The following is a 12,974-nucleotide window of genomic DNA, read 5'->3' on the forward strand; positions in this document are numbered from 1 at the left end:
TGTGTTTTTTGCTCTGTTTTGTTCCCCACTCCCAGGCTTAGACAGCACTGCGGAAGCGGAGCAGCGAGATGAGTCAACCAAACAGGCCCCACAAACAGTATTCAAGGAGGAGGTTGGTGATCAGCTGGTTGGTTGGTTTTCTTCCTTCTCTTTTATACCTTTAAGTTGGTAAGTCCTATTGAATAATGGTGTAATATTATCATCTATATCGGGGCAGAGGGTCTTCATAACTAATAATAAGAAATTTAATTAATTACATAGATATGGGTGAACAGGTGATGTGTCACTGTTGCAAAATGTGGGATCTGGTGGACCCCATTGAGGCTCACGGTGATTACATTTGCGATAAGTGTTTGCTGCTAGAGGAACTCAAGCTCCATGTTAAAGAGCTTGAGACCGAGCTTCAGACACTGTGACACATCAGGGAGGGGGAGAAGTTCCTGGACTCTATGTTTCAGAAGGTGGTCACACCTATGAAATTAATTAATGCAGATGTAGTCCGTGGTCAGGGACAGGACGGTGTGACTACGAGTGAGGCAGGTACAGGGATCCAGGAGGTAGTGTTGAAGGAGCCGCAGCCCTTGCTCTTGTCAAGCAGGATCGAGGTTCTTACTCCCTGTGAGGGCGGGAGCGGGGACTGCAGGGAGGATGAGCAACCTGGCCACAGCACCGTGGTACAGGGGGCCATTCAAGTGGAGGGAGTAAAAAGAAATGTTGTAGTGGTAGGGGATAGTATCATTAGGGGGATAGATAGGGTTCTCTGCAGTCAAAAGCGGGAGTCCCGAAGGCTGTGTTGCCTGCCCGGTGCCAGGGTTAAGGACATCTCTTCTGGGCTGGAAAGAAACTTGGAGTGGGAGGGGGAGGATCCAGTTGTCGTGGTCCATGTTGGTACAAACGGCATAGATAGGACAAGGAAGACGGTTCTGTTAAAGGAGTATGAGCAGCTAGGGGTCAAATTAAAAACAGAACCTCAAGGGTAATAATCTCTGGGTTATTACCTGAGCCACGAGCGAATTTGGCTAGGATAAATAAAATTAAAGAGTTAAATGCGTGGCTCAAAGACTGGTGTGGGAGAAATGGGTTTTGCTTCTTGGGACACTGGCACCAGTACTGGGACAGGAGGGAGCTGTTCTGTTGGGACGGACTCCACTTGGCCAGTGCTGGGACTAGAGTCCTGGCGAATCATATAACTAGGGCTGTAGAGAGGGCTTTAAACTAATTAGTGGGGGGGAGGTTTCTAGCGAGCAAATAATAGAAATGACAACGGAGAAGGTCATAGACTTAGGTAGCAGTGGGGGAATTAAAAAACAGAACGTGTCAGGAAGGGACAGAAGGTATGGAGTAAAAGGTAAAGTACTAAAAGGGGAAAAAACAGGAACTAAGTGTCACAAAACATATTTGAAAGTTCTTTATCTGAATGCACGTAGCATTCGTAACAAAAATGAATGAGTTAACGGCACAAATAACTACATATGGGTATGATCTTGTGGCCATTACAGAAACATGGCTGCAGGGTGACCATGACTGGGAATTAAACATACCAGGTTATTTAACAATCAGGAAGGACAGGCAGGAAGGGAGGGGAGGTGGGGTGGCTATGTTAATAAAGGAAGGAATCACTATAATACAGAGAAATGATATTGGGTCAAAGGAGCAGGATAGTGAAACAGTTTGGGTGGAGATAAGGAATAATAAGGGGAAAAAAACACTAGTGGGCATAGTCTATAGGCCTCCGAACAGTTGCAACTCTGTTGGACGGAGTATTAATCAGGAAATAGTTGAGGCTTGTAATAAGGGAACAGCTATAATTATGGGGGATTTTAACTATCATATTAACTGGACAAATCAAATTGGGCAGAGCAGCCTTGAGGATGAGTTCATTGAGTGTATTAGGGATGGGTTTCTTGAGCAGTATGTAACTGAACCGACCAGGGGGCAAGCAACCTTAGATTTAGTCCTGTGTAATGAGACAGGATTAATTAAAAATGTCCTAGTAAAGGATCCCCTTGAAATGAGTGACCATAACATGGTTGAATTCCATATTCAATTAGAGGGTGAGAAGGTTGGATCTCAAACAAGCGTGCTGAGCTTGAATAAAGGAGACTATGAAGGTATGAGAGCGGAATTGATTAGAGTGGACTGGGAAAATAGATTAAAGGGTAAGACGGTACATGATCAGTGGTGTACATTTAAGGAGTTATTTTACAACTTCCAAAAAATATATATTCCACTGAGGAAAAAAGGGTGTAAAAGAAAAGATAGCCACCCGTGGCTAAGTAAAGTAATTAAGGATAGTATCCGACTAAAAACAAGGGCATATAAGGTAGCCAAATCTAGTGGGAGGATAGAAGATTGGGGAGTCTTTAAAAGACAGCAAAAAATAACTAAAAGATTGATTAAGAAAGGGAAGATAGATTATGAAAGTAAATTAGCAAAAAATATAAAAACAGATAGCAAAAGTTTCTATAGTTATATAAGAAGAAAAAGTGTGGCTAAAGTAAATGTTGGTCCCTTTGAGGATGAGACCGGGAAATTAATGGTGGGAAACATGGAGATGGCAAAAACGCTGAACAAATATTTTGTATCAGTCTTTACGGTAGAGGACACTAAGAATATCCCAACACTGGACAAACAGGGGGCTCTAGGGGGGGAGGAGCTAAATATGATTAAAATCACTAAGGAAGTGGTACTTGGTAAAATAATGGGACTCAAGGCGGATAAATCCCCTGGACCTGATGGCTTACATCCTAGGGTCTTGAGGGAAGTGGCATTAGGGATTGTGGATGCATTGGTAATAATTTTCCAAAACTCCCTGGACTCAGCAAAGGTCCCGGCAGATTGGAAAACTGCTAATGTAACACCCTTATTTAAAAAGGGTAGTAGGCAGAAGGCTGGAAACTATAGACCTGTTAGCCTAACATCTGTGGTTGGTAAAATGTTAGAGTCCATTATTAAGGAGACAGTAACGGGACATTTGGATAAACATAATTTAATAGGACAAACTCAGCATGGTTTCATGAAGGGGAAGTCATGTTTGACAAATTTGCTTGAGTTCTTTGAGGAAGTAACATACAGGGTGGATAAAGGGGAACCAGTGGACGTAGTGTATTTAGACTTCCAAAAGGCATTTGACAAGGTGCCACACAAAAGATTATTGCTTAAGATAAAAAATCACAGGATTGGGGGTAATATTCTGGCGTGGGTGGAGGATTGGCTCTCTAACAGAAAGCAGAGAGTTGGGATAAATGGTTCGTTCTCAGACTGGCAATCAGTAACTAGTGGTGTTCCGCAGGGGTCAGTGCTGGGTCCCCAACTCTTTACAATCTATATTAACAATTTGGAGGAGGGGACCGAGTGTAACATATCAAAGTTTGCAGATGATACAAAGATGGGAGGGAAAGTAGTGAGTGAGGAGGACATAAAAAACCTGCAAAGGGACATAGACAGGCTAAGTAAGTGGGCAGAGATTTGGCAGATGGAATACAATACTAGAAAGTGTGAGGTTATGCACTTTGGCAGGAAAAATCATAGAGCAAGTTATTATCTTAATGGCAAGAAACTGGAAAGTACTGTAGTACAAAGGGATCTGGGGGTCCTGGTGCACGAAACTCAAAAAGTTAGTATGCAGGTGCAGCAAGTGATCAAGAAGGCCAATGGAATGTTGGCTTTTATTGCTAGGGGGATAGAATATAAAAACAGGGAGGTATTGCTGCAGTTGTACAAGGTATTGGTGAGACTGCACCTGGAATACTGCATACAGTTTTGGTGTCCATACTTAAGAAAAGACATACTTGCTCTTGAGTCAGTACAAAGAAGGTTCACTCGGTTAATCCCAGGGATGAGGGGGTGGTCATATGAGGAGAGGTTGAGTAGATTGGGACTCTACTCATTGGAGTTCAGAAGAATGAGAGGCGATCTTATTGAAACATATAAGATTGTGAAGGGGCTTGATCGGGTGGATGCGGTGAGGATATTCCCAATGATGGGTGAAACTAGAACTAGGGGGCATAATCTTAGAATAAGGGGCTGCTCTTTCAAAACTGAGATGAGGAGAAACTTCTTCACTCAGAGGGTGGTAGGTTTGTGGAATTTGCTGCCCCAGAAAGCTGTGGAAGCTACATCATTAAATAAATTTAAAACAGAAATAGATAGTTTCCTAGAAGTAAAGGGAATTAAGGGTTACGGGGAGCGGGCAGGAAATTGGACATGAGTCTAGGTTCGGAACGGTCATGGCCCTGTGGGTAGCGGAGCGGGCCCAGGGCCGTGTAGCCTGGTTCTGCTCCTACTTCTTGTGTTCTAATTCTGTGTTAGATTTCAGGAGATGGTTTTATTCCTGTTCCTGGCTGGGGTGGAGATCGCCTTTACAGAAGGCAAGTACTGTAGAAAATATAGGGACAGAGTGATCTCCTGGACGAGTTTCGATCACCTAGATGGGTCGGAGAGGAATTTCCCAGATTTTTTCTCCCAAATTGGCCATTGGGTTTTTTATCTGGTTTTTCGCCTCTCCCGGGAGATCACATGGGTTCGGGTGGATGGAGAGTGATAGAAGATTTGAGGTTAGGATCAGATCAGCCATGATCTTATTGAATGGTGGAGCAGGCTCGAGGGGCCGATTGGCCTACTCCTGCTCCTATTTCTTATGTTCTTATGTTTTTAAAAGTACATCAGACTTCCAAGATTTCAAAAATATAACAGAGAAAGAAAGGCAGTTATTTTAGACTGTTTTCTTATCACATGGATCCGCAAATTATAAGTACCTGCCAATCATAGCAACAAAGCGTCTTAGAAATTTACGGCACAGAAGGAGGCCATTCGGCACACCGTGTCCATACTAGCCAAAAAAGAGCTCTCCAGCCAAATCCCACTTTCCAACTCTTGGTCCATAGCCCTGTAGATTACGGCACTTCAAGTGCATATCCAAGTACTTTTAAATGCGCTGAGGGTTCCTGCCTCTGCCACCCTTTCAGGCAGTGAGTCCCAGACCCCCACCACCATCTGGGTGAAAAAAATCTCTCCTCAAATCCCCTCTAGAAAAGCTACGAACCCTCAATGGACTCAGGATGCACCTACCTACAACAATTCAACTTTGTGACCTTAAACAGGGCGATTTATCACAACTTTATCTTACTAGGTAGTTTACACTGGAAATCGTTCGGTGCTTCTGCCTAATTTCATTTGCACTATTCACAAGGATGATACCAGAACTGAGAGGTTATAACTATCACAAAAGACTAAACAGGCTGGGGCTCTTTTCTCTACAAAAGAGAAGGCTGAGGGCTGACCTGATAGAAGTCTTCAAGATAAAGAATGGGTTTGATAGGGTAGAAGTGAAGAAAATGTTTCCACTTGTGTGGGAGGCCAGAACTAGTGGTCATAAATATAAGATAGTCACTGATAAGAACATAAGAAATAAGAGCAGGAGTCGGCCATTCGGCCCCTCGAGCCTGCTCCACCATTCAATAAGATCATGGCTGATCTTCTACCTCAACTCCACCTTCCCGCACTATCCCCATATCCCTTGATTCCCTTAATATTCAAAAATCTATCGATCTCTGTCTTGAATATACTCAACGACTGAGCCTCCACAGCCCTCTGGGGTAGAGAATTCCAAAGATTCACCGCCCTCCGAGTGAAGAAATTTCCCCTCATCTCAGTCCTAAACAGCCGACCCCCTATTCTGAGACTGTGACCCCTGGTTCTAGACTCCCCAGCCAGGGGAAACATCCTCCCTGCATCTACCCTGTCAAGCCCTGCAAGAATTTAGTATGTTTCAATGAGATCACCTCTCATTCTAGTGTAAATAAATCCAGTAAATAAATCCAGTAATGAATTCAGGAGTAAGTTCTTTACCCAGAGGGTGGTGAGAATGTGGAACTCGCTTCCACAGGGAGTAGTTGAGGCGAATAGTATAGATGCATTTAAGGGTAAGCTTGATAAGCACATGAGAGAGAGAGGTTATGCTGATATGGTTAGATGAAGAAGGGTGGGAGGAGGCTCATTTGGAGCACAAACAGCGGCATTGACCAGTTTGGCCGAATGGCCCGTTTCTGTGCTGTAGACTCGATGTAACTTGGGCTGTGATTTCCGCTACCTTGGCGGGTCCGGGGCGGGCGACGTGGGTGGCAGGTCCCGACCCCGCTGCTGACTCCAGCCCGCCGTGTAGAATGATTTTACGTTGATTGGGCTTGATAAGCCCGCCCAGCGCATTTGCCGGCCAATTGAAGGAAGCGGGTCTGATGACATCATTTGATGACGTGTCATCAGCCATTTTCCTTAAAGGGAACATGCGCAAATTGATTTTGACAGATGTGCTGTCAGTGTTCTACAGCATTTGAGGTGCTTCAAACACTGACAAGCATCTCACAGAGGTGAGATTTTTTCAAGGACACCGATGCTGATGTAATATATGGCAGGTGAACTTGAGATGACAGAACGAAGTGTCAATGGTGAGAGAGGTTGTTCCAATGAGGTGACACTGGATAGAGAGTTTGATCCAAACACTTGCAACCTGCATAAAGCTCAATCTGTCTTCCAAATACAGTAAGCAACAGCTTCTGAGCTTGGAAAGTGAACAGCTGTGAGATGGGAGCTTTTATAGCACATTTGCAGCTGTCAATGAGATGATTCCATGGTCATACAACTCCTGACCTGCTGACCTGACGTGATCCCCGAGCAGCGTGGACCCCGTGGGCGACCTCGTAAAATGTTAAAGTGAGCTCAAAATACTGTTTAATGGGCTGCTAACAAGGTCAAAATGATCTGAATTGCCTCTCCCGCCGCTGCATGTCAAACCTGTTCAGCCCTCATCTTGGAAAGTCGCGTGGCGGCGGGTTAACAAAAAAAAACCTTCTCACCCGACCCGCCACTGAACACGCCCGCTGACCCCCTGAAAAACTCCCCCCTTGGCGTATTGTAATATCCTACATTTAATCAAAGTACTCTAAGAGCGTGCTTACCTACTGTGGGGTCTCCGTCTGAAACCATAATGATGAGCGATACAGAGCGAGGATCCAGCAGACCCAAGTTATTGGCCTCCGTTAGTATATAAATGGCCGAGAGGATTGCTTCATTAATGTTTGTCCCTATTTAAAAGAAACATTGAAAACTGTTACTGAAAGATGCATGCAATATAAATGGAACTGCTATTGATAGGCCAGTCAGTGGAGCAACTTGGAGATCGCGAGGTGCAGTAGTTGTATGATTTTTTTTAGATTTGCTTCATTTTTTTAAAGACAAATTTCCCTTTTTTTTTACTGGTGAACTGTAACCGTTCTACTTTTAGAAGCCTCAGCTTATTTTGTACTGATCGATGTAGATATAAGCACTGGTCTTGTGCCTAGTGCTTCACTCTTCAGATGTCACATGTCAAAAACAGTTACAAAAAAGAGAAAGAAAGACAGTTGCTTCACGTTGATTTGTTCTAAATGTGAGCCAGGAATTTACCATCACCTGCCAATCTGCAACCTTCCCTCACCAGCAGCAATTAACTTCAAAAATACCTTGGTCACCAGTGACCAGAAGTTTAACTGGACTAGGCTATATCAGCATTATGATAAGAGCAGGACGGAGACTAGATACTCTCTAATAAGTGACTCATGTCCTGACCTTTCAAAGCCTCTCCACCATGCACAAGACTCAAGTCAGGAGTGCGATGGAATACACACCACTTGCCTGAATTGGTGTAGCCACAACAACATTCAAGAAGCTCAACAGCATCCCAGGCAAAGTAGTTCACTTGATCAGTGGCCCTGACACTGGAGTCAATATCCACCCCCTCCGGTGCACTGTGGCTGCAGCGTGTACTATTACAGAATGCATTGCAGCAACCTCACCAAGCTTGCTTTGACAGCCCCTCCCGGCCTTGTGACCCCTGCCATCAAGAAGGGCAAGAGCTACAATATCTTAGGAACGCCATCATCTCCACGTTCTCCTCCCCGAGTCACACACTACCCCTGACTTGGACATATCTCAACGTCCCTTTATTGTTGCTGGGTCAACAACGTGGAATTCCCTGCCTGGCACCATCATGGGAACTCCATCATTACAAGGATTGCAGAGGTTCAAGATGGTGGCCACGCAACACCTTCTCAGGGCAACTAGGTATGGGCAATCAGTGCAGCCTTGTCAATGTCGCCTATATCCACGAACAAATAAAAAAAGGATGCCCCTATATACATTAATTAGACTCTGTGGTCATAAAGAGACAAGTTAAACATAGATTCCACCTTAGTAGCAGATTATTACATTGTGCATTATATGATTTTAATGCTCCTGCTTAGATAACACAATGCTTTAACCAACCTACCATGAGCAACACTACACACGATTCACTAGTAATCAATGAATTATCAGGATGGGAAACCGCCTCATCGCGAAGGAATAATAGTGACAAAATAAACCTGAAGAGTTCCCCCAATGGCTCTGTGAGGTTAGCCAGTAAGTAGCTGTCATATAGGTCACAGCTACGCTCCCTGGTCTGTGCCGAGTTAACTGACCTCAGCCATGTGACAACAAGGATGTTGTAATTGGCCTCAGCACTCTGGGTGAGCCAGGGTTTCATTCCTGTTAGCTACCCAATGACCTCCTGCTGGAAGCGCATTGGTGTGGCTATCAGGTGAGCACAGGATCAGGCTCAGTCGTGGCACCCACACAATTGTACAGCATGTACAGCAGGCACCTCAAAGCACTGGAGAGGTACCACCAACGCTGCCTCCGCAAGATCCTGCAAATCAATTGGCAGGATAGGCGCACCAATGTCAGTGTTCTTGCTCAGGCCAACATCCCCAGCATCGAAGGTTTGACCACGCTCAATCAGCTCTGATGGATGGGTCACATTATCCGCATGCCCGATACGAGACTCCCAAAACAAGCGCTCTACTCGGAGCTCTGGCACGGCAAGAGAGCCCCAGGTGGGCAGAGGAAACGCTTCAAGGACACCCTCAAAGCCTCCTTGAAAAAGTGTAACATCCCCACCGACACCTGGGAACCTCTGGCCCAAGACCGCACAAAGTGGAGGAGAAGCATCCAGGAAGGCGCCAAACACCTCCAGTCTCTTCGCCGGGAGCAAGCGGAAGCCAAGCGCAAACAACGGAAGGAGCGCACGTCAACCCAAGCACCCCACCCACCCGCCCCTTCAACCACCGTCTGCCCCACCTGTGACAGAGACTGTAGGTCCCGCATTGCACTCATCAGTCACCTGAGAACTCATTTGTAATGTGGAAGCAAGTCATCCTCGGTTCCGAGGGACTGCCTAACAAGAAGAGCAACATGCCTGCTAGCAGTCACCGCCAAGGCTCACACCTGAATGATGGCCACTTGGGTGAGGTGCTGGAGGGCATCTGGTTCCTGTGGAATCATATGCAGCAAATAGTCCGCGCCTTCAGAAGAGGGAGAGGAAAGAAAATTGGCGGAGAAATTTGGCGAAGAAAAGAGAAAAGACAAATAAATAAGCACATTTGAAGCCCATTTTAAATGACCACTTTGCTGGTGGTGGGTAGCGCTGCATATCGGTACAAGTTCCAACCTGTGATTCCTCATTCGGCAAGTGCTAACGCTTTAACTGTGAGATTCTGAGAAGCAGAATGGAGTCCAGTTCTTTCCCCCAAAGGTTGAAAGGGGAGATTAGCGGTGAGTCGCCCCCCTGGGCTATTCCTACACATCTCCTGAAACACATACCACCATTCGGCTGGATTTTCTGAATGTATTTTTTGGCCTCTTCAATCTGATTAGGAGTGGCTGGAACCAGATGATCATTCCAAAACCGGATATTGTGGTTGAAGTCAATGATGGTGAATTGGTCCTCAGGACGGAGATCGGCCAGGATCGTCGCAATGGCTTCAATGGTCTAAGTTGGAAAACGAAGAGTATTGATTAGTTGAAAATACAGTGGGGTTTGCTTATTAGTGGATTCAGATTTACAGAATGATAAGTGATTTTAACAGTTGTTCGAGAGTTACATTTTTGCGTTGATTGTCCAGTTAATTTCCATCTAAGAATGTAGCCACTCATTGAAAAAAAACATGCAATCTTAGAATATTGTCAAAAAACTCGTATTTTTCTATAAAAATCAGACATTTTGTGAGGCCCCTCTCTGTTGGTGGGGCTTTGCATGGAGCCAAAGTATATCAGAAAATTATGGGCGCACTCCTGCTATTGACCATCAACTGAATTGGACAAATGGAGAATTTTTGGATGTGCGCTGGTCGTGTGCAAGGCCTTGCCAGTGGCACGAGGTCTCGTAAAGATTACCCTGAAGAATATCCATCAAATTTAGGGATTTAATGTCCCCCTTGGGAACACGGAATTCTCTTTGTGCGCTATTTTAACGTTGTCGCAAATTTGTTTATTTTAATCGGGCTAATGATTGCGTTAAAATAGTGCACAGAGGATTATTACTCAAATATGTCACCAGTGAGCTACCAGAGGAAACTAAACTCCAAAGGATTGTAGCTAGGATGGGAAGCCAGATGACTTGATTCTATTGCTATTGGATGCTAATGTCTATTGTCATTGTTCTGAATACAGGCAACTGAGAAAAAGAAATGCCTTTTTTTTTTGCTTATGAATCGGAATGCCATTCCGGCACCTCCCAACCACTTGCAGTCACACTGGCAGTCAGCGCACTTTGAACTGTAATGATGTTCACACAGTCACAACTAGCACCTTTTAACTTAGTAAATATCCCAGCGTGCTTTACAGAGGAGATGTGGACACCAAGCAGTAGTAGAGGAGATAGGGCAGGTGATTGAATACATGGCCAACGAGATGGATTTTAAGGATGCCTTTGAAGACATTGAAATTATGAGCAAGGTGGAACGGTTTAGGAAGAGGGTCCTGATGGCTGAAAGGCCTGCCGCCAAAGGGTAAAGGATTAATGATTATGAGGTCAGCAGTTTCCTTTGGCAAATATTTGTGAGCAAAAGCCTGGGGTTGGTTATTAGGAAATTTTACAACCAGTATGTAGCAGATTTATTGATACACAACATGCGCGCATGGACTAAGCTTCTTTAATCATCATTGTGAATTCTCTAGTTAAGGAGCAAATTTGAATAGATTATTTCCCAATGTTTTAAACTAATTATGAAGGAACATCTGTTTATCAAAATCAAATCAAATCAACTTTTATTGTCATTGTTAGTGCACAAGTGCAGTACAACGAAATGTATGCTTGCGGCTCCCGAGAGTGTACATTTAGATTAAGACATTTAAACATTCAACATACATTTGGCTTGTAATACATTAACATAAACATAACCATAATAAAGTGCATTGGCAGATGTGCAGGCTTTAGAGTTTATTTGTAGAGTTCAGTAGGATGACAGCCCTGGGAAAGAAGCTGTTCCTAAATCTGGTCGTACGGGTGTGAATGCATCTGTAGCGCCTCCCAGATGGCAGGAGGGCGAACAGACTGTGGCTGGGGTGAGTAGGGTCTTTGATGATGGAGTAAACTGGCATCATTAATGGTTCTCTGTTTATTTCTCCTTATTTTTTGTGCATTTTGAAACAGCTCTAATATCCTTTGATGACTCCGTTGTTGTCTCAATGTTATATTAGTGATTAGCATATGAACATAAGAACATAAGAATTAGGAGTAGGAGTCAGCCTTATGGCCCCTCGAGCCTGCTCTGCCATTCAATAAGATCATGGCTGATCATTGACCTCAACTCCACTTTCCCGCCCAATCTCCATATCCCTTGATTCCCCTAGAGTCCAAAAATCTATCGATCTCAGCCTTGAATATACTCAACGACTGAGCATCCACAGCCCTCTGGGGTAGAGAATTCCAAAGATTCACAAACCTCTGAGTGAAGAAATTCCTCCTCATCTCAGTCTTAAATGGCCGACCCCTTATCCTGAGACTGTGCCCCCTAGTTCTAGACACTCCAGCCAGGGGGAAACAACCTCTCAGCATCTACCCTGTCAATCCCCCTCAGAATCTTATATGTTTCAATGAGATCACCTCTCATTCTTCTAAACTCCAGAGAGTATCGGCCCATTCTACACAATCTCTCCTCATAGAACAGCCCTCTCATCCCAGGAATCAATCTAGTGAACCTTCATTGACATTACTGAACTGCAGCTTTATTTCTTTTCTGTCCTCCCCCATATGTTAAAGCATTTGCTCTTCACTGCCACACGAGACAAATCACATACTCCATCGTTATCCGATACTCTGGTTGAATATTTTACATCAATCAATAAACATCTGGGCTGGTAACTCTGAATTATAATGCAAACTGAATATAGATGCAAACTGTAAAAGGGATTGACAGTGTTACCTGGAAATTGTCCTGTGAGCAATTATATTAATGACTGCTATTCTGGGTTTAAATACTGTACTGCTGGGGATGGAAGGATTCAAATTTCTTTAAATTAGAAGCATGCAAGTAGATCCCTATTATAATTAATATAAAGTGCAATTTAATAATGACACAGGGAGCATTTAGTTCTATGCCAAGAATCTTCTGGCGCTCTCGAACTAAAAGTCTCTATTTACAACACCCATGAGGAAGTTGAGAAAATATGCCATTAACAATATCTTGGTAATTAAAAAAAAAATGGTCTCCATCTAACAACTTGGCCATTACATTTAAGAATAATGATATTTGCAATGAAGTGCTTCATCAAGAAATTGTGAGTTTGTTTTGGAACGGAAAGTGTATAACATTCCAGGCATATTACTCTTCACTGACGATATCATGCGAGGTCAGCAGACAGAACTTCCAATTGGTTCGAAGTCTTGTAATGATTTTAAATGTTTAGAAGCTAAACTAGGTACAACAAAATGGAAATACTGAAGGCTGTGCTGCTATCACTGTAGAGCAGTGTTGTTTGCTAACATTTTATGAAGGGCCACAATCTTCCACAGAGTAGTGGCAGCTCTGCAATGATCCAACATGCTGTACCACAGAACGTGGTATGGCTCACAGAGCAATGTGATATGGGTGTATGCCCAGGATTCCTCAGTTGGGGTT

At 44.0% G+C, this 12,974-nt stretch overlaps 1 protein-coding gene across 1 annotated transcript in view; it reads right to left on the minus strand.

The window, feature by feature from the left end:
- The window catches only part of itih2 (inter-alpha-trypsin inhibitor heavy chain 2), an 84,510-nt gene that overhangs the window by 38,086 nt on the left and 33,450 nt on the right, over window positions 1–12,974 (minus strand). Inside the window, exons 10-11 of the mRNA XM_086010740.1 lie at window positions 9,676–9,844; window positions 6,957–7,082 (exon numbers count right to left, since the gene is read on the minus strand). Coding sequence (XP_085866866.1) covers window positions 6,957–7,082; window positions 9,676–9,844 — 295 coding nt within the window. The remainder of the gene's footprint in view (window positions 1–6,956; window positions 7,083–9,675; window positions 9,845–12,974) is intronic.

This window comes from Somniosus microcephalus, chromosome 17 (genome assembly GCF_052327205.1).
Source record: "Somniosus microcephalus isolate GS21.2 chromosome 17, FLI_Smic_1.0, whole genome shotgun sequence".
Lineage (NCBI taxonomy): Eukaryota > Metazoa > Chordata > Chondrichthyes > Squaliformes > Somniosidae > Somniosus > Somniosus microcephalus.